The following is a 26,686-nucleotide window of genomic DNA, read 5'->3' as shown; positions in this document are numbered from 1 at the left end:
CCGAGTTCATACCTGCAGGAAGGCCTGAAGGTGGTGGCCTGCTGACACCACATAAATCACATGAAAACCTCCAAGTCCTGAAAAAGTGACCAGATATCTGACAGTCCCTACTTCTGGTGAATGTGTGCTGTTTCAGATCCTGCAGTCCACTGGATTCTAGATACTTCACTGCCTTTACCATGAGTAAAGCCTCCATTTTCTTATCACTGAAGACTACTACTACTACTTAACATTTCTAGAGCGCTACTAGGGTTACGCAGCGCTGTACAAAATAAACAAAAAGGTCCCTGCTCAAAGAACGAAATGTCAAGTTGGGGCAGTCGGGGCAGTCTAGATTTCTTTGGTAGAGGTTAGGTGCCGAAGGCGACCTTGAAGAGGTGGGCTTTAAGCAGAGATTTGAAGATGGGCAGGGAGGGGGCCTGGCGTATGGGCTCGAGGAGTTTGTTCCACGCGTGGGGTGAGGCAGAAAGGGCGGAGCCTGCAGTTGGCGGTGGTGGAGAAGGGTACTGAAAGGAGGGATTTGTCTTGAGAGCGGAGGTTACGGGTAGGAACGTAAGGGGAGATGAGGGTTGAGAGGTAAGGAGGGGCTGCAGATCGAGTGCATTTGTAGGTTAGTAGCAGAAGCTTGAACTGAATGCGGTACCTGATCGGAAGCCAATGAAGTGACTTGAGGAGAGGGGTGGTATGAGTGTATCGGTTCAGGCGGAAGATAAGACGTGCAGCAGAGTTCTGAACGGACTGAAGGGGGGATAGGTGGCTAAGTGGGAGACCAGTGAGGAGTAGGTTGACTAACTGGCCTGCAGTTTCTAACCTCTAGTGTTGCTATTTTTACAGAGAGGGATAACATCCATTATTCTCCAGTCCCAGAAGAGAGATTCTCCAATGGACTCACCAGAACCTCACCAATAGCATATTACTTTCAATTTTAATTCCATACAAACCCTCTCTCCCCTAATATATGTATATACCCCTGCCAACCAGTAAAAGTCCTTCCCTAATCCAGTCAGTGAGTGCAGGGCAAAAACATTGTTCGATGTTTCTGCTTTTAACTGATTACCTTCCACAGTCTTGTAATACTGCCTCTTCACTTCCTCCAATTACTGTCACATCTGGAAAAAAATCTCATCAGCCCATTTATCTTCTCTTATTCTCACTTATTTCTGCTTTTCCATCCTACCTTCCCTATCTATTTTTCCAGCCTTCTCTTTGAAGGACTAGGCCAGTCTCATTTTCTTCCCCTCATTGCACCTCATTTTAGTCTAGAGAAAGAGGTAATGTGATACACGAGACTCAGAGACGGTAGAGCAAAGAGTAACATTACCCTCATCCTCCCCGTCTCATCTGCCCGCAACCTCGGAGCCATCTTCGACTCCTCCCTCTCCTTCTCCGCGCATATCCAGCAGATAGCCAAGACCTGTCTCTTCTTCCTCTTCAACATCAGCAAAATTCGCCCTTTCCTCTCTGAACACACCACCCGAACTGTCGTCCACGCTCTCATTACCTCTCGCCTTGACTACTGCAACCTACTCCTCACCGGCCTCCCACTTAGCCATCTATCCCCCCTTCAATCCGTTCAGAACGCTGCTGCACGTCTTATATTCCACCAGAACCGATATACTCATATCACCCCTCTCCTCAGGTCACTTCACTGGCTTCCGATCAGATACCGCATTCAATTCAAGCTTCTCCTTCTTACCTACAAATGCACTCAGTCTGCCGCCCCTCGCTACCTCTCTACCCTCATCTCCCCTTACGTTCCCGCCCGAAACCTCCGCTCACAGGACAAATCCCTCCTCTCAGTACTCTTCTCCACCACCGCCAACTCTAGGCTCCGCTCATTCTGCCTCGCCTCACCTTATGCCTGGAACAACCTTCCTGAGCCCTTACGCCAAGCCCCCTCCCTGCCCGTCTTCAAGTCTTTGCTCAAAGCCCACCTCTTCAATGCTGCCTTCTGCACCTAACTCTCACCTTTCAGGAAACCCAGACTGCCCCAATTTGACTACCCCTATCAGACTGACTGTTCACTTGTCCTTTAGATTGTAAGCTCTTTGAGCAGGGACTGTCCTTTATGTTAAATTGTACAGCGCTGGGTAACCCTAGTAGCGCTTTAGAAATGTTAAGTAGTAGTAGTAGTAACATTAGAAAATCTCTTACAAAAAAGGGGTGGTGGAGCCAAAAGTATCTGAATTTAAGTGGATGGGATAGATAGAGAACATCCATAGTATCATTACTGAGCTGACATTAAGAAAAACGTAACTTCCAAATCTGGGCTAGAATAACTGGGGTGCTCATCAAGCCTTATTTGGGTTTTACTAGAACGATTCAAAGTCTACAAAAACAAAAGACTCCAACATAGAGCACTATAAAAAGAATAAAAGCTCAACTTTATTACAAATAGTTCACATTTAAAAATTTATTAAAAAATCACAGTCTGAAAATTGGCTTATAGTAAATGACCCTGTTTTAAAATACACAGCACAGCAAAGGCAATACAAAACACAGGGACCGGGATCTGAAAGACTTGGGCAGGCTGGAGGTGTGCTGTGAGCTGCAGTAGGCAGCTTCGCTGGTTTCAGAGGCCTGCCTCAACGTCTAGCCCGGACAGTTCCCTGTGAGACTGGTATATGAAGAAGGATGGTGAATGGTGGGATGAAGCACGAGAATAAAAAAATAAATACAGAAGGGAACATATCCAGTTTATTTCTCCCACATGATGTCATCTTTTTTCAGTGAGGTTCGCAGGCTTTGTGCACATCGCAACAGCTGCAGTGAGCTCCTGCATTTCTGGACGACCGTGCTTTTTTTCACACTGCACTCAGGCGTGGCCGGTGCACTTTTGTTTTCAGCCCTGTTATCCTTTGGCTTACTAGAGGAAGCGCGCTTCTTCGTTTTCTGGGCTTTCTGCTTCAGCTTCTGAACCTGAAAGAAAAATAAATAGATCCACTGAAGAACGCTGCCAAACCTAATCCTTGACTTAGGACACACACAGAGTGGGGGAAGGGAGATGATCTAGATGTCTTGGTTAAAACCATAAATAAAACACTGTACTGTTGTGATGTTCCTCACAACCACCCTCCAATATCAGAAGAAGAAGAAAGCAACCTCTGTTCTCTCATCAATTAAGTAAATAAGTATTGCCACACTGGGACAGACCAAAGATCCATCAAGCCCAGCGTCCTGTTTCCAACAGCGGCCAATCCAGGTCACAAATACCTGGCAAGATCCCCAAAAAGTTCAATACATTTTATGCTGCTTATCCCAGAAATAAGCAGTGGATTTCCCCCAAGTCATTTTAATAATGGTCTATGGACTTTTCCGTTAGGAAGCCGTCCAAACCTTTTTTTAAACCCCGCTAAGCTAACCGCCTTTACCACATTCTCTGGCAACTTCACCATGCAAAACTGGTAGACACTTGTCTTAACCTGTCCACATTAAATTTCAAAAACAGCAGATGAAATTTCATGTGGACAAGTGCGAAGTGATACAGATGCTCCAACTCGAAGTATTGCTGATAGTATTCAACTTTACTAGTCAAGATCTCTTCTCCTCCCCTTGAGCTGCACAGCGCCCTCATTTACAACATGTGACAATAAAGTGATCTACAACACTGGAGTTGCCGAAGCTTCGCCTGTCTTTTGCCATTTGCAGGTCATAGATTGTAGAAGACTGTCTAACATCGGCTTAAGTTCCCCCAATACTGGAGATGCCAAATCATCTTTAGGTTTTTTTTGCCATTTGCGGGACACAGATCATAGAAGTCTGTCCGGCGTCAGCATTTGCAGAGATAAAAATAGGATCAATGAACTGATGGTGAGTTCTGAACATATCTGATGGTTACCTATGTTTGCCCGCATTAATTCAAAATTCTCACACCCCCCCTCAGAGTCTTTTCTTTTCTGCCTTGCCATATATTTGTTGTTTTTTTTTTTGTAAACCATATTGAAGCCAGCTTTTGGCCTTTGTGGTATATCAAGCAGTCAAAATAAATTACACCATCTTTTGCTGAAGTGTCATGCTTTATGTTAATTGTATTATGAACAATTTTGTTGCACTGTAGCAGTAGTATTACTTTGTGTTATTTTATTAGTGTATTTGAACTATCAGCCGCAACCTATATTTCTTTTGCTATCTTATTTGTATATAGCACATATCCAGCTTTGAACGGAAACCCATGCATGTTGTTCTCCCCTCCTGAAATCAGTATCAGCAAACTGAGTGTTTTAAATACACCAGCAGACTTGCTTGCCAATGCAAATAGCAAGCAGAAAATGTGTGTGTGTGTGGGGGTGGGGGGGGTGGGGCAGAAAACATATGTAGCATTGAAAACCAAATGCCTGGTGCACAGTTTTACTCTCCCAACCTATACACAACCCAGGAGCACCTCTTCACCCTGGCTAAATGCACATATACGGTTTCACTCTCCCAACATATACATATCCGGAGATCACCTCTTCATCTTGGCTAAAAGCAGGTACCCTGTTTTACTCTCCCAACCTATACAGACCCCTCAGAGCACGTCTCTTCACCCTGGCTATAAGAACGTACACCAGGGAAACCCTGTGTCCTTTCAGTCTCTATTAAAAGTGCTTTCAACACTGTGAAAAATCATCTTGCCCACGTCTCGCAGGGACTACTAAAGCTCGGAGGCTTTGCGCTTCAGCAGCCTTTATACAAATCTTTTCTGGACTCACAGGTCTTCCTCACATCTCACAGTACATGTGCCAGGCCGGCACCGACCCACCTAGCCAGCACAATGCATGAAAACAGCAAGCAACTTTCCCTCACGTGTGCTTGGTGACTCTTAAGTTTTAGGATTTGGTCACTCTTGATTTCCATCTGCTTCACCAGACAATCCAGTTCCCGCTCCAGGTCCTCACGCACTTCATCAGCTTTGGCTTCCTGTATCTCCTTTAAAAGCTCCTGATGTTCACTGCGCAAAGAAAGAGACATGAATAACCTATGTCCATTTTCAGTGCTATCACTATAACATTAACACTCATCACCAATGATAAAGTTTTCTCATTCCTACAGTCCAAGTGTTTCTTGCATATCCGATACTGAGATTTAAAAGAAAGTTAAAATTAGTTGCTGTATGGTTACTGCTTAGGTGGCATGTAAGATCCTATATAATAATTCTCACCTCCAACGTTCTAATGTGCCTGGGACCGTGCCTCCCTCAGAGGTGGTCTGCTAGGCAGGCACGCACTGACGTCAGTTTCCCTACGCCTCCACCTGCCTGGGAATCAGCTGTCAGTGCGCCGCTCCCTGCCACTTCGGAGCAAGTCGCAGGGAGCGGGGCAACACAGACCCCCCCCCTCATCACCAACCCGCCCCCCACCCGACAAGCATGAACACCCCGTGTCCCCTCATGCACCCCCCACCGAGTTCCACACTCCGCCCTCCCTCCGATTTCAACACCCCCCCTGCATTACGTCCCCCTGTATCCCCCTTCCGTGACCCTGTCAATCCCCCCCCCCCGTTCCCCACCGCCGTCCAGTACCTGTGCTGACGGGGGACCCCAACCCCCGTCAGCCGAAGTCCTGTGCTGGCCTTCGCGGCGTTGCTTCTTCAAGGATCTTCTGTTCAAGTTCCTCTGCATCCATCAGACGCACGCAGAGGAACTTCAACAGAAGATCATTGAGGAAGCAACGCCGCGAAGGCCAGCACAGGACTTCGGCTGACAGGAGTTGGGGCCCCCCGTCAGCACAGGTACTCCACGGCAGCGGGGGACGGTTTTCGCCGAGAAGGGGGGGCCGACAGGGTCGTGGAAGGGGGGTACAGGGGTCCGTAACGCGGGAGAGGGGGAGGGTGAAAACGGAGGGAGGGCAGAGTCTGGAACAGCGAGGGAGGGTGGGGGATGGCCTTGATAGCGCCCGTTTCCTTCCCTTAACAAACGGGCATTTTTTACTAGTTTTAAATAAAGACCTGCTCCCTACTACATGTTCCCCATATTATAACCCAGCTCCGACTCCTCCCCTGAGTCTCATCTGTACTGATTTGTCCTGTACTGCACACAACGCCAGATTTCAGGTTTCGGTGGTGCATTTCTGCATAGAATTCGCAGGCATTCCCACTCTCCTGCCAGTACAGTCCTGGCTCCTGATCAGGAGACACTTAAAAACCCTTGACTGTTAGGTAAATGGGGAGAACAGACCAGAGATGGACTGATTTCTGCAAAAGGAGGAGGGGATGGAGAAAGTGCTCCAATCTCCCACATCACATGATCCCTTCTGTTACAGCACAAGCATTTGCGTGATCATGAGAACATATAAATATCAGTCCCCGTATGCAAACGCTCCCAGCTTCAGGGAGGGAGAACGAAAAGACAGGAAGATGAAGGGAGGCACAGCAGAAAAATATGAGGATGAGTTAAAAAAAATGGGCAGAGGGTATCAGAAGACAATTATAAAATAAGCCTGCAAGAGGCCTCAAGATATTAAAACAAAAACAGGAGAGTAAAATGAGCCTGGTGATTACATATTACATAAGTACTGCCATAATAGGAAAGACCAAAGGTCCATCGAGCCCAGCATCCTGTTTCCAACCGTGGCCAATCCAGGTCACAAATACCTGGCAAGATCCCAAAAAAGTACAAAACATTTTATACTGCTTATCCCAGAAATAGTGGATTTTCTCCAAGTCCATGTAATAACGGTCTATGGACTTTTCCTTTAGAAAGCCGTCTAAACCTTTTTTTAAACTCCGCTAAGCTAACCGCCTTTACCACATTCTCTGGCAACGAACTGCTCCATCTAAATTGAGTGGGAGTCCTCCAACTGCACTGCTGTCAGTAGGGGGCGGTGCTTCAAAATGATGTTTTCAATAACTAGGGTCAGGCAGGTTCCTTGGAGTCCTGCAAAGTTTGCCTGTCCCTCACTATTGAAAATGTGATAATGAAACAGCACTCCCCTGCTGGCAGGACTGTAGGTGGAGGGCTCCCACTCAGGTTAGAGGGAACAGTGCTGGTGAAGGGACACGTTCTTCCACTGAAGTCTAGGAGACTGACTGCTCCACTAAACTGGTATATACGTGTTTTCATTATGATACCGCTTGGTATTATTCTTTACAAGTGAACTGCAGCATGTGTGAACTCTTCCAAGCAGGTTATAATTATATATTTGTTTTTTGGCCCACAGTTCCTTCTTGCATGGCTCATTTTAGAACCAGAATTCTGGCGCCACAAACCCTCACCTGCAAATGTAATTACTCCTTGAAACAACCCTACCTTTGGTGCTTGAAAACGTGGAACTGTGATGGCTCATTAAGAGTACTAGATTTCAGTGCCCAGTCAAAATAGCCCCCAACAAAAGAGCTCCCGACATAACAGCCACTGTCCAAACAGCCTACCCACAATATAGCCCTTGAAAAATTAGCCCCCCAACAAAAGGTCCCAATCAGACTGCCCAGAATATGCATTTTTTTCTTAATAATCTTACCTTGGTCTTTTTCCAGTGTGGCATTACTTATGTATTTATGTAACTTGCCAAACAGGATAAGGTTGGTAAGACTATGAAAATGATAACAATATTGGGGTTTTTTTTTAAATTAGCATGTTGATGGAAGAATAGTTTCCTTAAACAACAGAACAGATCATGAATAGATAGCTACAGAATTTTATTTTTTTTTATATATGCTTTATACAATGCAATGCTGGTAGGAGCCTTTATCAGTGAAGATTTCACTTGTAGTTTATCTTTTTTTGTGATGTGCTATTTTTTTTCTAGAGGGCTATTTTGTTAAGGGGGCTATTTTGTCAAGGCTTATTTTGTGGGAAGGGCCATTTTGTCAAGGGCGATTTGACAAGGGCTATTTTGTCGGGGTGCCCTAGATTTCTTGACACTTAACAAGAATAAAAATCAAGTTCACGTGTATTGCTTAAGCAGAATATAAGTTAAATCTTGGTACTTGGTAAGGGGAAAACGTTCAGTAGCACGTGACTCCTATTAAGTGGATTTCGGTAATTCCAGTCTTAGCATTTATAAGGGAGCACCTCTAACCTTTTGGGTCAGGAAATTATTTTATTTATTTATTTATTGCATTTGTAGCCCACATTTTCCCACCTTTTTGCAGGCTCAATGTGGCTTACAATAAATCATGAGTAATGGAAATATATAAAAGGCATTTAGTGGTATAGAAGGATCTTGTACACATGATAATGATAAAGCATAATAATAGTATAACAAGCAGATATTATAATACAGTTCTAAATATATGTGGGGGAGTTGTTTATATTCATATTGGTTGATCTTTGTAGTAAGCTTTGTTAAAGAGATGGGTCTTCAGTAGTTTGCGGAAGTTCGTTAGTTTATAGATTGTTTTTAAGTTGTGCGGTAGTGCGTTCCATAACTGTGTGCTCAGGTAAGTAAAGTTTGACGCGTGCATTAGTTTGTATTTTAGATCTTTACAGTTCGGGAAGTGCAAATCAAGGAATGTTCAGGATGATCTTTTGGCATTCCTGGGTGGTAGGTCTATCAGGTCTGACATATAGGCTGGTGCATCACCATGAATGATATATTTTTTGGCAATTGTTTCTACTGTAAGGAGGAACAACAGAAGGAAAAAAAAAATTAAGAATCTTATCCTATATACTCACAAACTCATTTGGCCCAGTTCGTCCTGCAAAGTCAGCAGAATGTCAGCGAGGCCGTCACCAGTGGAGGACATGGCAGTGTAGGAGGAGAGGGGTCTGCGCACCCTTCGCTCAGCCGCTCCTCTGCGCTCCTGGTTGGTGTGTGAGCTCTGGTGCTTCATCATATGCAGGACACTCTGTACGTTGGCGCTAACAGAGTGACTGTCGCTGGCAGACTGCAGGAAGGCAAAATTCAGAGGCGGGATTAGGATCTGGGCAAGTCCATTTGTTTAAGGAAACCAAAGCTTGATGGTAGGGGAAAAGGGGAAACCTAGATAAAAACTGTGTACAAGCAAATTTGTGCAAATCTCACAGGGTTTTTTTTTTTGCACAAACTCTTCCTTGCATACTTTCTGCCCCTTCCTGAGGTTGCCAAAATAAAAATCCCTGGCTAACAATCATGTCCAAAGCAAACTAACCTAACGAGGGGGGGGGGGGGGGGGGGGTTCTGCTCAAAATTTTAAAACCTGATCACATCTGAACGATAACTCATAGCACTTACCTTCCCTGCTACAAACGGCAGGACTCCGGCCTTCAGGCAAACCTGTCGTGGGGACAGTGCTATCTTCGTGTCGGGCATTTTCTAACCAGGGTAGAAGAAGAAGAAACATCAATGTTTAAGTTCTTAGTTTGAATGTGCTCCAGTGTAAATGGTTAGGCTAAGTGCAGGGAGCAGGCTATTAACACAGATCGCATTTGCAGGAGTGAGACCTCTCTCAGGGGTCTCTGCTCACTAAACCTCCCTTCTTCACAGTGTACTTATTTAACCACTACCCTCTGTCTATCTGGCACACAATTTTTAATCTACTCCAGCAAATTCAGTTCATTCATGAATTTGTTATCGCAGTAACAGGGTTTTTTTTGTTTGTTACATTTGTACCCCGCGCTTTCCCACTCATGGCAGGCTCAATGCGGCTTACATGGGGCAATGGAGGGTTAAGTGACTTGCCCAGAGTCACAAGGAGCTGCAGTGGGAATCGAACCCAGTTCCCCAGGACCAGAGTCCACCACCCTAACCACTAGGCTACTCCTCCACTGTTGCTACTATCTGAGATTCTACATGGAATGTTGCTATTCCACTAGAAGTTGGCCCTTGCAGATCACCAGTGTGGCCGCGCAGGCTTCTGCTTCTGTGAGTCTGACGTCCTGCACGTATGTGCAGGACGTCAGACTCACAGAAACAGAAGCCTGCGCAGCCTTCTACATGGAATGTTGCTAGTGGAATAGCAACATTCCATGTAGAACCTCCAATAGTAGCAACATTCCATGTAGAATCTCCAATAGTAGCAACATTCCATGTAGAACCTCCAATAGTAGCAACATTCCATGTAGAATCTCAAAGAGTAGCAACATTCCATGTAGAATCTCCAATAGTAGCAACATTCCATGTAGAATCTCCAATAGTATCTATTTTATTTTTGTTACATTTGTACCCCGCGCTTTCCCACTCATGGCAGGCTCAATGCGGCCTACATGGGGCAATGGAGGGTTAAGTGACTTGCCCAGAGTCACAAGGAGCTGCCTGTGCCTGAAGTGGGAATCGAACTCAGTTCCCCAGGACCAAAGTCCACCACCCTAACCACTAGGCCACTCCTCCACTGTTGCTACTATTTGAAATTCTACATGGAATGTTGCTATTCCACTAGCAACATTCCATGTAGAAGTCGGCCCTTGCAGATCACCAATGTGGCCGCGCAGCCTTCTACATGGAATGTTGCTAGTGGAATAGCAACATTCCATACAGAATTTCAAATAGTAGCAACATTCCATGTAGAATCTCCAATAGTAGCAACATTCCATGTAGAACCTCCAATAGTAGCAACATTCCATGTAGAATCTCAAAGAGTAGCAACATTCCATGTAGAATCTCCAATAGTAGCAACATTCCATGTAGAATCTCCAATAGTATCTATTTTATTTTTGTTACATTTGTACCCCGCGCTTTCCCACTCATGGCAGGCTCAATGCGGCTTACATGGGGCAATGGAGGGTTAAGTGACTTGCCCAGAGTCACAAGGAGCTGCCTGTGCCTGAAGTGGGAATCGAACTCAGTTCCCCAGGACCAGAGCCCACCACCCTAACCACTAGGCTACTCCTCCAGAGGGCAACTAGTCTACCCAGCAAGGTGGCTAGACTTGCACCTGCTGCTCTGTGCAGAACACGCAGGTTACCTCCTCTATGTCTTTGTTTGGGATTATACCTGTCGCTCTGTGCAGAATGGCAAAGATACTTTTCTGTAGCAGGTACTCTCTGAGGTCAGCAGGCCTTATATTCTCACAAGTGGGTAACACGGTGCCACACTGCCTGGTCTGGGCTTTATAACAAGTTTTAAGAGCTTTGTGGAGTGCAAGACATGCTCCACCGCGAATGCACAGGTGCCTTCCTGCCCGCCATGAGGGCGAGTTTACCGCAGTTAAATTGGTCATTCCATGTCAAGTGGTCTGATTTCAGAGAAGTGCCCTGCTCGACCATCACGGATTTCGATGAAATTTTCTGTGAACATTCATGCATGTCACCAATGAACATTGGTAAAGTTTTACATTCGCCGATGCAATACTTGCTGAGATAAAGTAATCTGTTTGACCCCATACTGCAGCCTTCTATGGTATGACTCCGAGATTTCGGCAACTTTGAGACACTGTATCTCTGGCAATATTTATGGGTGGGTAGCAGTAAGCGGCATCTACCACAGCTATTTCCAAAGCTAGCAGGGGTCGAAGTTCCTTTAAAGTCAGAAATTAAAATTTGTGGATTAAAAGTGTATTAATTCAGAAAACACTTTAGAGATTAAAGCCTTCGTTGGAGCAGTTACAAATGGTTGTGCAGGTAACGATATTGTCATAGATGGATTACTGTAAATTCTGCTTATTTAGGACTTCCAGAAATACAATTGCATAGACTCCAGATAATCCAAAATGCCGCAGCAGAATTAATTCTGGGTGGTAGCTGGTCTGACTATGCTACTTCTTTATTAATACAATTACACTGGTTCCCTATCAAAGCTAGAATTGAATTTGAAGTGCTGTTGATTGTTTTTAAAAATTCTTTATGGTTTGAGTTCTAGCTACCTGTTGAAATATATATGGATTTACCATCCTCAAAGATCTGGTCTATCTGTTCCCTCTAAACAGTGCCATCTATTACCAGAAACAGAACAGTCCTTGGTCAGGGATTGGAATACGTTACCACAGGAAATTAGATCTATCCATAATTATTTGGGATTAAGAAGGGCTCTGATTAGTCACAGATAGTGTTTTAAAGTATTTTATTTTGTCTTATTTGAGATGGTTGACTTTAATTGTTACACAGAATTTTCTTTTTTTGTATGTATTAATAATTGTGACTGAATTATTGCTCAATTGTAATCCGCTTTGAACTTTGTAGTTAGCAGAATATAAATGTACAAATTAAATTTAACAAAAGCTTTCTTGAAATCCAAGTAAACTACAGTTGTTACACCTCCTTCATCTGACTAGATTTGTCTGTCGAGTACAATCATGCTGCCTCAGATCTTACAACCTGCTGGATTCCAGATACTTCAGTATCTTTTATTCTTTCTGCTCCTGTGAGCTGCCCTCTCTCTCAATCAGTCAAGCTGTGTATCAGATAGTAAGAGATTCTATCTATGTACAAAATGGGAAAAGGGTGTTTTTCGTGAGCATTACCTTCCCAGACAGCTTCTTCACTTTCCTCTTTGGTCCGTTCTGTGCAGAAGCCAAGGACATCATGATTCTGTTCACTTCAAGCCCAGTCTGAAGCTATCTCCAAAAACAAGATTAAAATGTCACATGACTGCATTGAGACTACACAAAAATATTACATCTTGGCATCATACAGGGATAAAAAAAACGTAGATGAAGTGGGAGTCACTTAAGTTCTTTATGATATTTTTATCTAGGTGTGCCTTTATCCCCAGGGGCTTGAAGATGTGGAGAGGGGCTTTTCTGCAGCTTCTATTTCAAAAGCACATGCAGCAAGTATGTAATAACACAGCATGCGCCTTCATGGCACAGGATCCACATGAGAGAGAGAATGGGTGAAGGCACAGGGGGAACATGAAAGAATGGGTGAAGGCACACGAGAGAGAGAGAACGGGTGAAGGTAAAGGGAGAAACAAGAAAGAAAGAACGAGTGAAGGCACAGGGGGGCACATATGAGACAGAGAGAATGGGCAACGGCGGGGTGTACATATGAGAGAGAGAATGGGCTCAGACCCCCTCCAAACCTGCACTATCTGTTCAATGGCTGGTGGGGTAGATGAAGCCTTGCCATCCGAAGAAACCCGCTCCCTGAGTCATCCTCTTCCGCCTCGTACTGCCTCAAGAGTGAGGAAGTCAGCGCGGTGCCTCCAGCCACCAGCACTTGCACTCTCCAAGCATGTTCAATTTGTGCATGAACTGAGCATGCTCGGGCAGTGCTAGCATTGGCGGTGGAGGCACCCCACTAACTTCCTCACTCCTGCTTGGAAGATGGGGAGGTGTAATGGAAAAACCTTGTTACAAGTACTAAAAGTACCTTGTTAGTGAACTTTCTTGCATTGAGAGTTTAATATAATGTTTCTTTGTTTCGGAAGTACATGCGCTATTGTAAGGTTTACATATAGGTTTAACTTGCCTATGTAAATGGCTGTGTATTATTTGACTCTTTAATGTTTCTCAAAATAAAGCCTTCTACAAATTAAAAAAAAAAAAGAAGATACTTTCCTCCTTCTTTGATGTTCATAAGTAAATTGTTCCAGAATAAAGAATTAAATAGTTGCTTAAAACGCAGACCTTTAAATGGGAGAATACAATAGTAACATAGTAGATGACGGCAGAAAAAGACCTGCACGGTCCATCCAGTCTGCCCAACAAGATAACTCATATGTGCTACTTTTTGTGTATACCCTACTTTGATTTGTACCTGTGCTTTCAGGGCACAGACTGTATAAGTCTGCCCAGCACTATCCCCGCCTCCCAACCACCAACCCCGCCTCCCAACCACCGGCTCTGGCACAGACCGTATAAGTCTGCCCAGCACTATCCTCGCCTCCCAACCACCAGCCCTGCCTCCCAACTACCTGCTCTGGCACAGACCGTATAAGTCTGCCCAGCACTGTCCCCGCCTCCCACCACCGGCTCTGGCACAGACCGTATAAGTCTGCCCAGCACCATCCCCGCCTCCCACCACCGGCTCTGGCACAGACCGTATGTCTGCCCAGCACTATCCCCGCCTCCCAACCTCCAGAAAAACATCTAGATAATAGTCTTTCAACAAATTAACCACATATTCAGATTTGCAGCCACAAAAAATCTGAAAAACAAAACTTATGCAGACCTGTATAGGAAACCAGTGAAATGTTATTAGTGACTGAGAAACACTATCATATTTTTTTAAGTAGAAAAATCAGCTGTGCTGTTGTGTTCTGAATGAGTTGTAATTGTTTCTGCAATTCTGATGTCAAGCCTAAGTACAGTGAATTATAATAGTCCAGATGAGGTACAATCAACATTTGGGCCAGTAAGACAAAATGTTCCTCATAAAAGTAAGATTGAGTCAAATGAAGCCGTTTAAGCTCAAGTTATTTATCTGCGGCTCAAATGACAACGAAGAGTCCAAATTAATTCCTAGGACCTTAGACGTTTCTTCTACCAGAAATGGAGCGACCACATACATTTGAAAATGACTTCATAAAATTACCTCCATAAAGGTTTCAAAAAAAAAAAAAAAAAAACAATCCTTTAATCCCAGAATTAGAACTTTTCCCTGGAGTCCAATTTTGTCATCAAACCCTTCTATATCTTGTTCATTAGGATAAAGTATTAGAAAAATGCTTGTGTGTTTGATTGTGTATTTGTGAGACTTTTCATGAGTGTGCACAGGAACTAATACACTCAACTTTGAGGGATAGAGGATGGGACTAATACCAATGAAAATGCTTTACATATAATTATTCTGTACCTGGGGCAACAGAGGGTTAAGTGCCTTGCCTAGAGTCACAAGGAGCTGCAGTGGGAACCAAACCCAGTTCCCCTGGTTCTCAGGCAACTGCACTAACCATTAGGATACTCCTCTATTCTAAAGTTAGGAATGGTTTAAAGAACAGTGCTTACGGCCAGGAATCAAACCTAATTTGTGGTGCAAATCTGCACACCGAAATTAAGAATGCTTCCCCCATACTCTAATTACACGCGTAAATTCTGGGAATGCCGTGTGTCCCCCCCCCCCCCCCAACGAAACTGGTCACATCCCCTTGGGTTTATGCGCAGTAGGATCTATGCACGGATCATTATAGAATACGACCATGCATAAATCCTAATTAAGGCTAATTAACACTAATAACTGGTTGTTAGCAGTCAATTACTGATGCAGATTGCCTCGTTAAGCAATTAAGTTGCCTGCTCAATTTGAAGCATGTATATATATATATATATATATATATATATATATATATATATATATATATATATATATATATATATAATCAGGGAAATATGAATCCGAAGTGCATATCCTCGCTTTTCTGTGATAGAGAAACATGTGCTGCCCTCTTGGTAACTGTTATAAATGAGAGTGATAAGGCGTTGATTATGAAACTTTAAGGGAAAAAAAATTATGATTTTTCCGGATGTGGCCACGGCTAAACAACTCAAAGCCTTTTTGGTCTTGAAGTCTAGAGTACAGGCCCTGGGTGCCACTTTTTTCCTTAAATTTCCATGCGTTTGCTTTCTCTCCAGAATAAAGGTTTTGTTTTTTGGGACCCTCATCAATTAAGAGTAATTTCTTAAGAGTTATGAGAAAAAACTCTGAGGATTTGGGAGTTTGTAATTTAGTGAGTAACACTGTTTAATGTTATTAGGGAAATCCTAATTAATATATTCTTCATTTCTATGTAGCACCAGTTCTCGAGATGTGGGCTAGTTGGATTTCTAATTGTTTATGCGATTTATTTATTTGTTACATTTGTAACCCACATTTTCCAACCTATTTGCAGGCTCAATGTGGCTTACATTATGCCGTAGTGGCGATTGCCATTATCGGAATGAGAAATACAGAGTAGTATTGCGTTAAAGTTCAATGGTGACAGGGTAAATTAAGAAATCAAGTATCGAGGGTTCAATTTTGTCCAGTTCTGGTATAAGTTTTGTTATCTGGAATTTAGGCTAGATCATTGTGGTATGCCTTTTTGAACAGGTTGCTTTTTAGTGATCAGACTGTTATGACTGTTGGAAGGGGTTGGGGGAGCGGGCAGGGGATAGGGAAGCCTTGTGGGGCCCTTATCCAGGTATGGGCAGCTCCTTGAAGTCACCTAGGTTATCGGTTATTGATATTGTGTTTGTAATTTCCATTTTGAAAGTCCTTTGTTGGATTGTACCATTTAAAAACTAATGAAAAAAAAAAAGGAAAGTGCACATCCCAGATAACTACAGTTACAGGAGCCCTGTAGCCAGCGTATATCAGAGATGTTTCTGAAGGTGAACACAGTCAGCAAGGCACTCGCTGCCAAGAGCTAAAAGATAGGGTCTGTCCAGTACAGTGATGAGCTCATAATTACGTCACTGATGTCATAAGGCTGCTGATGTAACAAATCAGGAGTCTACATCTAGGATTGTCTGCATGTGGCTGCTTGGTCTCTATTTACATGGAGCTACCAGCGAGAACAGGGAAGAAAGGGAAAAGACTTTAAAAAAAAGGTATAAAACCAGAAAATGCCAAGTCACTGTAGAAGTAAATATTGAATATGTCAAAAGGTTAGCAAGATAGACTTACATCAGCTCTCAATGTGTTTCTGCAGAGAACTCTAGCTGTATTTTTAGCCTGTGAATAAAGCTTAGCATTTTATGGACCAATATTCAGCTGAGGAAAGAAGGCCGCAGTTTCTTCTCACTGCTTTTGGGTATAACATGGGGAGAGGGGGGATTGCGGGAGGAGGCCTGACCCCCAGGTATTCCAGGACATACGTGTCTCCTACCTGGGCAGCTTTGTCCTGGATTAGCTTCCGTTGATGCTCCTCTTCACTGAGTTTCTCTGTCAGCTGGCTGATCTTGTTCTAAAAGAGGTGGTTTGGACATACATTTATTCATAACACATACTGCTACTACTTGACATTTCTAGAGCGCTACTAGGGTTACGCAGCGCTGTACAATTCAACATGGAAGGACAGTCCCTGCTCAAGGAGCTTACAATCTAAAAGACAGGTGTACAAACTAAAAACAAGTATAGAGTCCGTCTGATAGGGAATACTATATTGCACAAAAGGTTAGGTGCCGAAAGCAGCATTGAAGAGGTGAGTTTTAAGCAGAGATTTGAAAATGGGTAGGGAGGGGGCTTGGCATAGGGGTTGAGGAAGATTGTTCCAGGCAATGGGTGAGGCAAGGTAGAATGAGCGGAGCCTGGAGTTGGCAGTGGTGGAGAAGGGAACTGAAAGGAGGGATTTGTCCTGTGAGCGGAGGTTACGGGCGGGAACATAGGGGGAGATGAGGGTAGAGAGGTAGTGAGGAGCCGCAGACCGGGTGCATTTGTAGGTGAGGAGGAGAATCTTGAATTGAATGCGGTATCTGATCGGAAGCCAGTGAAGTGACTTGAGGAGAGGGGTGATGTGAGTATATCGGTTCTGGCGGAATATGAGACGTGCAGCAGAGTTCTGAACGGATTGAAGGGGGGATAGATGGCTAAGTGGGAGGCCGGTGAGGAGTAAGTTGAAGTCAAGGCGAGAGGTAATGAGAGCGTGGACGAGAGTTCAGGTGGTGTGCTCAGATAGGAAAGGGCGAATTTTGCTGATGTTGAAGAGGAAGAAGCGACAGGTTTTGGCAGTCTGTTGGATATGCGCAGAGAAGGAGAGGGAGGAGTCGAAGATGACTCCGAGGTTGCGGGCAGATGGGACGGGGAGGATGAGGGTGTTATCAACTGAGATGGAGAGTGGAGGAAGAGGAGAGGTGGGTTTAGGTGGAAAGACGAGGAGCTCGGTTTTGGACATGTTCAGCTTCAGGTGACGGTTGGACATCCAGGCAGCAATGTCGGATAAGCAGGCCGATACCTTGGCCTGGGTCTCCGTGGTGATGTCTGGTGTGGAGAGGTATAGCTGGGTGTCATCAGCATAAAGATGATACTGAAAACCATGAGATGAGATCAGTGAGCCTAGGGAGGAGGTGTAGATTGAGAAGAGAAGGGGTCCAAGGACAGATCCCTGGGGAACTCCAACAGATACTGCCTCCTCTGTTTAATGTCATTAGCTACAGGCGACAAAATCTAGCATTTAAGGATGGCCTGGATCATCTTTTCCTGCTTTCATCAATGTTGTCGTATTTTTTAGTTTAAAAGTCATAAAAATAGACACTCATTGGTGCTCAGCTTATTCAGCAAGCATCCTGCAAGAGCTGCGCAGCCTGCGAACACCTGTGTGCCCTGGCTGAGTGACCTACCTCTGTGAGGACCTGAGTGGCTGTCAGTCTATGGCATTCTTTCTCCAAGAGCTCAAGCTTGTCCAGTTTTGCCTGAATTTCTGCCTGGTTCTGTTCTTTCTCTCTCACAAGCGAGGTCTGTAAAACAGACAAAATGAACTTTTGGCATGACAACGTCTCAGCACAGCAGCCAGATTCTTCAAAATGTAAACTTTTAACCCATCTGTTAGGAGATCTGTGCATCCTGATACATATCTTGTATAGCCACGCTGTGTAAACCCTGCATAAGTCTCAGAGGCTGCAAATAAGGTTACTATAACTTTAAAAAATACGGAGTTCTGAGCATACCTTTGACCTTCTCCCAAATCTTATCATACTCATCCTCCTTTCTTCTCCATCTTTCCATACCATACCCCTCCCAATCTCCTTTCCTTTTGCCTATCCTATCCTTACCTTCCCATATCCAAATCATTTATTCTTAAAACCTTATCATTATAATTTATTTGTTGCATTTGTTTCCCACATTTTCCCACCTCTTTGCAGGCTCAATGTGGCTTACAATACATCATGAATAATGAGAGTACATGAGAAAGTATACATTTAGTAGTAGCAGAAGGATTTTGGGTAACATGATACCTCAGAAGCTTAGCCAAAATTGGGTGGTGGAAGAGAGGTTGGTGGTTGGGAGGCGAGGATAGTGGAGGGCAGACTTATACGGGGTCTGTGCCAGAGCCGGTGATGGGAGGCGGGACTGGTGGTTGGGAGGCGGGAAATACTGCTGGGCAGACTTGTACGGTCTGTGCCCTGAAAAAGGCAGGTACAAATCAAGGTAAGGTATACACATATGAGTTTATCTTGTTGGGCAGACTGGATGGACCGTGCAGGTCTTTTTCTGCCGTCATCTACTATGTTACTATGGTAGTATTTTAACAAGCAAACATTGTAAGAGATATTTAAGAAATATATAAGAGTTATAAAGAAAATGTACATTTAGTAATAGTAGAAGATCTTGGGTAATATGATAATGAAAAACATGATAGTAGTTTGGCAAGCAAATATTGTAGGGGAAATTCTGCATGTGTGTACAGGAATTCACATTTGTTGATCATTGTTGTATGCCTTGTTGAAGAGATGGGTCTTCAGTAGACTTCGGAAGTTGGCTTGCTCATAGGTCGTTTTTAGGTTTCGCGGTAGCGCATTCCAGAATTGTGTGCTCAGGTAGGAAAAGATAGACGCATGCGTTAGTTTGTATTTGAGACCTTTACAATTTGGGAAGTGAAGATTAAGGAATGTACGGGATGATTTTTTAGCATTCCTGGGTGGTAAGTCTATCAGGTCTGACATGTAGGCTGGTGCGTCTCCGTGAATAATTTTGTGAACTAGGGTGCAAATTTTGAACGTGATACGTTCTTTGAGTGGGAGCCAGTGCAGTTTTTCTCGTAGGGGTTTGGCGCTTTCGTATTTTGTTTTACCGAATATGAGTCTAGCTGCAGTGTTCTGAGCTGTCTGAAGTTTCTTGATTATTTGCTCTTTGCAGCCAGCGTAGAGTGCATTGCAGTAATCTAGATGACTGAGTACCACTGATTGTACCAGGTTGCGGAAGACGGTTCTCGGGAAGAAAGGTCTTACTCTTTTTAGTTTCCACATTGAATGGAACATCTTCTTGGTTGTGTTTTTCGCGTGACTCTCAAGTATTAGGTGTCAGCCAATGGTAACTCCAAGAATTTTTAGGGTGTCCGAAATTGGAAGATTCAGTTTTGGTGTGTCAATGGTGGTGAATCTGTTCGTGTTGTATTGCGAGGTGAGTATTAGTAATGTTTATTACAGCTTGTAATATTCTCTTACAGAAATTGTATTGTTTTTTGGGTTTTTTTTTACTATGTAAGCCACATTGAGCCTGCTATGTGTGGGAAAGCGTAGGGTACAAATGTAATAAATAAATACTGTACAACCAATGACTATAAATTGATGTGGCATTTGATTTGGAGGTAAATCAAGCTAAAAAAGGACCGCTTAACTTTGCAGATCATCTGCCTTCCAGGCTTCTCTCCTCTTCTGGGGAGTCCTAAAGATTTCTTTCTAAACAGGCTTTTTGACTGACAGGCAGAGGAGGGAAGTGGACAAGTAAGCTCACTTCAGTACTAGATCACTCATTTCTCCTGTCCTCCCAGGGTCTAATCACTCAGCCTTCTCTACATCCTCCTCTTCCTGGCTTCTCCTACTGCCCTGCGGCCTCATGCTAGGCAAACTTTGCAGGCTGTGTCTGTATATGGCAATCCAGTTTAGGATAGGCTGGAAAGGGCTTCAATGGCAACTTCAGTAGCTGGAACCAAGGACAGTGCTGGTCAGACTTTTACGGTCTGGGTCCCGCAATGACAAGACGGATTTGGTAGGCTGGAGTAAGCTTCGACGGTAACTCCAGTAGATGGAACATAAGAACAGAGTCAGACGGACTTCTACAGTCTATGTCCCAGAAACGCCAAAGAAAAACTCATAATAAATTATATAATATTTATTTTTATTTATTCATACTTGTATCCCACAATTATCCAAAAACAAGTTTTTGTTCAATTTGGCTTACATTTAACAGTCATTAGAGATTACATTGATTCAATTACATTTACAAGGCTAAATGATGCTATGTTTTACAGTGGTTGGCAAGATAACTATTGGTGTGTATGGAATATAAGTACATATGTAATGCCACACTGGGAAAAGACCAAGGGTCCATCGAGCCCAGCATCCTGTCCACTAGGACTAGGGGGCATGCGATGAAGCTACAATGTAGTAAATTTAAAACAAATCGGAGAAAATGTTTCTTCACTCAACGTGTAATTAAACTCTGGAATTCGTTGCCAGAGAATGTGATAAAGGTTTGGGCGGCTTCATAAAGGAAAAGTCCATAGGCCTAAAATATAAACTAATGCACGCATCAACCTTTTCCTATAAGAGCACGCAATTCTGGAACGCATTGCCACGCAACCTAAAAGCGACCTATGAACTGACCAACTTCCGCAAACTGCTGAAGACCCATCTCTTTGACAAGACATACCACAAAGACCAAAACAGGTGAAATCCCCACATATATCTAATAACGTTAAGAATGCCTTACATTATATCATTACTAGCCGTTGAGCCCGTAAAAACGGGCTGATATTGGTGTTTTCCTTCCCCCTCCCCGCGAGGTCGCCACCGCACCCCCCCCCCACCCCCGGAGTTGCCGCCATCCCTCCACCCGGCCCGGGCCCTCTCTTCGTTATTCAACTTACAGCAGCGGCAAAACAGCAGCAAGCAGCAGCTCCCGTTGGCCTTCCTTCACTGCCTGTGCCTCGCCTTCGTGTGACGTCACGTCGGCGAGGGCGGGGCACAGGCAGGGAAGGAAGGCCGACGGGAGCTGAAGCTGAGCTGCTTGCTGCTGTTTCGGCACTGCTGTAAGTTGAATAACGAAGAGACGGCCCGGGCCGGGTGAAGGGGGGGTGGTGGCGACTCCGGGGGTGGGGGGAGCGGTAGCGACATCAGCGGTTCCTGCCCTCCCCTTCAGCGCAGTTTCCCTCTCTGTCCCGCCCCCCTTCCCCGTCATCACGTCTTGACGCGGGGGCGGGACAGAGAGGGAAGTCTCTACTGCGCATTTGCAGGTGAGTCGGTCACTTGCCATTTATAGGTTTGATCATGTTTTCCATTACCATGCAACCCAAAATACTTCTGTAACACTAAATGTCAATTCTCCTTTCATTTCCACTATCCATGATATATTGTAAGCCACATTGAGCCTGCAAAGAGGTGGGATACAAATGCAATAAATAAATAAAAAATATTAATTGGACTTGGGGAAAATCCACTATTTCTGGGATAAGCAATATAGAATGTTTTGTACTTTTTTGGGATCTTGCCAGGTATTTGTGACCTGGATTGGCCACTGTTGGAAACAAGATGCTGGGCTCGATGGACCTTTGGTCTGTCCCAGTATGGCAATATTTATGTAACCTTGTCATCACCTGTGGTCCACTTCAATAACTGCTATGCCAGCTCACATTTGTCCCACACAGAGAAACATCTACCCAATTCCTAAGATATAAATGCCAGAATTTGACCTGTTGCTGTAGAACAATCTTCCTTTCCATCTCAGCATCCTGGAACATTTTCCTCATGTAGTCCAGTTGTTTCTCCAGCAGGACACAGCGGGCTTTGGCTGTATTCAGATGAGTAGTTGTATCTGTGGAGAACAGCAGAACATGAGGCCTGATATGTACCTGATGAAACATGTCTCTCTGTACCACAGTTCCCCTCCCCCATCCTACAGCAGAGTCCACCGCATCACTATAATTCTACTTCTTATTTTGGCACCTCATTCTACCCTGTCTTGACCAACTTGAGTGATTACAGCAGTGGTTAGGATGGTGGACTTTGGTCCTGGGGAACTGAGGAACTGAGTTTGATTCCCACTTCAGGCACAGGCAGCTCCTTGTGACTCTGGGCAAGTCACTTAACCCTCCATTGCCCCATGTAAGCCGCATTGAGCCTGCCATGAGTGGGAAAGCGCAGGGTACAAATGTAACAAAAATAAAATAGATACTATTGGAGATTCTACATGGAATGTTGCTACTATTGGAGATTCTACATGGAATGTTGCTACTATTGGAGATTCTACATGGAATGTTGCTACTATTGGAGATTCTACAGGGAATGTTGCTACTATTGGAGATTCTACAGGGAATGTTGCTATTCTACTAGCAACATTCCATATAGAAGCCTGCGCGGCCACATTGGTGATCTGCAAGGGCCGAGTTCTACATGGAATGTTGCAAGTGGAATAGCAACATTCCATGTAGAATCTCAAATAGTAGCAACGGTGGAGGAGTGGCCTAGTGGTTAGGGTGGTGGACTCTGATCCTGGGGAACTGGGTTCGATTCCCACTGCAGCTCCTTGTGACTCTGGGCAAGTCACTTAACCCTCCATTGCCCCATGTAAGCCGCATTGAGCCTGCCATGAGTGGGAAAGCGCAGGGTACAAATGTAACAAAAATAAAATAGATACTATTGGAGATTCTACATGGAATGTTGCTACTATTGGAGATTCTACATGGAATGTTGCTATTCTACTAGCAGAAAACGAGTTCACAATATCAATGTCTCTGGTAACATTCAACTGCTAATAAACACAAACCAGGACTCAAAAGCCACCTACTGCGAGTAAGTGTAGTAACAAACAGTTATTTCACCCGTATGTGATCAATAATTTTTATGTGTAGAGTACCCTCAGATATAAACCACCGTGACTGCAGTCAATAATGCTGCTACAACGTGGCATAGCACTTCTTTCATTGGGTAACTCCTACTGAATTTTTTTGGGGTAAAGAGCAACCTCTGCTCATATTTTTTTGCATCCCAATCACCACAGTGCTATAAAATCACTTATTCATTTGTTTAAAAGATTACATATACTAGGTGAAAAAAACTGTACACTTATCTCGTGAGTTCTTGCCTCTCTAGCAGAACTGTGTTGCCTTGCTGAAACAATTAGCAATTGCCTTCCCCTGGATCCGCCCGACTCCGCGGGGTTTCAAAACAATTTCCTCAGGGACAAAGGGTTAAGGCTACATAAATCGCTTCTTCTTCTTTATTCTGTCTCAAGCAATCCACAAAACAAGGGTACAAATGTAACAAAAATAAAATAGATACTATTGGAGATTCTACATGGAATGTTGCTACTTTTGGAGATTCTACATGGAATGTTGCTATTCCACTAGCAACATTCCATGTAGAAGCCTGCGCGGCCACATTGGTGATCTGCAAGGGCCGACTTCTAGTGGAATAGCAACATTCCATGTAGAATCTCAAATAGTAGCAACAGTGGAGGAGTGGCCTAGTGGTTAGGGTGGTGGACTTTGGTCCTGGGGAACTGAGGAACTGAGTTCGATTCCCACTTCAAGCACAGGCAGCTCCTTGTGACTCTGGGCAAGTCACTTAACCCTCCATTGCCCCATGTAAGCCGCATTGAGCCTGCCATGAGTGAGAAAGCGCAGGATACAAATGTAACAAAAATAAAATAGATACTATTGGAGATTCTACATGGAATGTTGCTACTATTGGAGATTCTACATGGAATGTTGCTACTATTTGAGGTTCTGTTGCTACTATTGGAGATTCTACATGGAATGTTGCTATTCCACTAGCAACATTCCATGTAGAAGGCTGCGCAGGCTTCTGTTTCTGTGAGTCTGACGTCCTGCACGTATGTGCAGGACGTCAGACTCACAGAAGCAGAAGCCTGCGCGGCCACATTGGTGATCTGCAAGGGTCGACCTCTACATGGAATGTTGCTAGTGGAATAGCAACATTCCATGTAGAATCTCAAATAGTAGCAACAGTGGAGGAGTGGCCTAGTGGTTAGGGTGGTGGACTCTGATCCTGGGGAACTGGGTTCGATTCCCACTGCAGCTCCTTGTGACTCTGGGCAAGTCACTTAACCCTCCATTGCCCCATGTAAGACACATTGAGCCTGCCATGAGTGGGAAAGCGCAGGGTACAAATGTAACAAAAAGAAAATAGATACTATTGGAGATTCTACATGGAATGTTGCTACTATTGGAGATTCTACATGGAATGTTGCTATTCCACTAGCAACATTCCATGTAGAAGGCTGCGCAGGCTTCTGTTTCTGTGAGTCTGACGCAGGACGTCAGACTCACAGAAACAGAAGCAGAAGCCTGTGCAGCCACATTGGTGATCTGCAAGGGCCGACTTCTACATGGAATGTTGCTAGAGGAATAGCAACATTCCATGTAGAATCTCCAATAGTATCTATTTTATTTTTGTTACATTTGTACCCTGCGCTTTCCCATTCATGGCAGGCTCGATGTGGCTTACATGGGGCAATGAAGGATTAAGTGACTTGCCCAGAGTCACAAGGAGCTGCCTGTGCCTGAAGTGGGAATCGAACTCAGTTCCTCAGGACCAAAGTCCAAAGTCCACCACCCTAACCACTAGGCCACTCCTCCACTGTTGCTACTATTTGAGATTCTACATGGAATGTTGCTATTCCACTAGCAACATTCCATGTAGAAGTCGGCCCTTGCAGATCACCAATGTGGCCGCGCAGCCCTCTGCTTCTGTGAGTCAGACGTCCTGCACATATGTGCAGGACGTCAGACTCACAGAAACAGAAGCCTGCGCAGCCTTCTACATGGAATGTTGCTAGTGGAATAGCAACATTCCATGTAGAATCTCCAATAGTAGCAACATTCCATGTAGAATCTCCAATAGTATCTATTTTATTTTTGTTACATTTGTACCCTGCGCTTTCCCACTCATGGCAGGCTCAATGTGTCTTACATGGGGCAATGGAGGGTTAAGTGACTTGCCCAGAGTCACAAGGAGCTGCCTGAAGTGGGAATCCAACTCAGTTCCTCAGGACCAAAGTCCACCACCCTAACCACTAGGCCACTCCTCCACTGTTGCTACTATTTGAGATTCTACATGGAATGTTGCTATTCCACTAGCAATATTCCATGTAGAAGTCGGCCCTTGCAGATCACCAATGTGGCCGCGCAGGCTTCTGCTTCTGTGAGAAACAGAAGCCTGCGCAGCCTTCTACATGGAATGTTGCTAGTGGAATAGAATCTCCAATAGCAACATTCCATGTAGAATCTCCAATAGTAGCAACATTCCATGTAGAATCTCCAAGAGTAGCAACATTCCATGTAGAATCTCCAATAGTATCTATTTTATTTTTGTTACATTTGTACCCCGTGCTTTCCCACTCATGGCAGGCTCAATGCGGCTTACATGGGGCAATGGAGGGTTAAGTGACTTGCCCAGAGTCACAAGGAGCTGCCTGTGCCTGAAGTGGGAATCAAACTCAGTTCCTCAGTTCCCCAGGACCAAAGTCCACCACCCTAACCACTAGGCCACTATTATATTTACCTCTTCATTTAGTGCTATATACTCCAACTCTCCTATCTTATTTTTTAGGTTATTTTAGATGCAGAAGACCAAAGGAGCTAGAGGAAACTCCCGAACAGAGTAATTTCAAATATAGGCAAAATAAATAAATAAAATCCCACACAATACCTCCCCCCCCCCCCCCCCAAATGAGGGTAACTACCATGTTTCTGTTTTGCCACTTCTTGATGAACTAGATCATTCTCATTCTTCTCCCTCTCCAGGGTTTTCTTGTATTCGGCCGCATTCTTCGACAGGCAGGTTAGATTGTCTTCAGCCTGCATCCGCTCCAGCTCCAGCCGCCCTGATCTTCTCCTGAAGTGTTTCAGAGCCAACATCAGTGCTGTTTACAAATCAGAGGAAAATGTTAGAGAACACCACAAAGAAAGACTGCCACTGGATTTGTCAGATTATTTCTGAAAACAGTTATCACTTGTCATTGCTCATTTGGGAAACCACACTTTTTTGGAGGGGGGGGGGGGGAAAGACTCAAAGCTTTGAATAGTTGTGGATGTAATAATGGATGCAGTTGCTTAACAATTGCAGCATTATGATGTCATTTGCTATGGGCCTTCTCCAAGGTATTCCTGGAAGATGACCTTGGAGTAGATAATGCACTGCTCATTGATTAGAGGATTTTATGAACAACTTGCAAACAAACCAAATAAAAGCCAGGGCACCAGCGAAGATACATCCTAAGATTTAAGAGAGCCTGAGAGGTTCTAGTGGGTCCACT

General features: G+C 44.3%; 1 protein-coding gene across 1 annotated transcript in view; it reads right to left on the bottom strand.

Moving 5' to 3' along the window:
- Positions 1-2,365: 2,365 nt before the first annotated feature.
- Positions 2,366-26,686, bottom strand: part of CEP57L1 (centrosomal protein 57 like 1) — a 35,774-nt gene continuing 11,453 nt past the window's right edge. Inside the window, exons 3-11 of the mRNA XM_030195665.1 lie at positions 26,114-26,293; positions 22,101-22,222; positions 18,031-18,147; positions 16,581-16,658; positions 12,295-12,387; positions 9,132-9,212; positions 8,594-8,805; positions 4,786-4,930; positions 2,366-2,919 (exon numbers count right to left, since the gene is read on the bottom strand). Coding sequence (XP_030051525.1) covers positions 2,698-2,919; positions 4,786-4,930; positions 8,594-8,805; positions 9,132-9,212; positions 12,295-12,387; positions 16,581-16,658; positions 18,031-18,147; positions 22,101-22,222; positions 26,114-26,293 — 1,250 coding nt within the window. The 3' untranslated portion in view covers positions 2,366-2,697. The remainder of the gene's footprint in view (positions 2,920-4,785; positions 4,931-8,593; positions 8,806-9,131; positions 9,213-12,294; positions 12,388-16,580; positions 16,659-18,030; positions 18,148-22,100; positions 22,223-26,113; positions 26,294-26,686) is intronic.

Source organism: Microcaecilia unicolor, chromosome 3 (assembly GCF_901765095.1).
Source record: "Microcaecilia unicolor chromosome 3, aMicUni1.1, whole genome shotgun sequence".
NCBI classification, from domain to species: Eukaryota; Metazoa; Chordata; class Amphibia; order Gymnophiona; family Siphonopidae; genus Microcaecilia; species Microcaecilia unicolor.
This window is presented reverse-complemented; position numbering and strand designations above follow the sequence as displayed.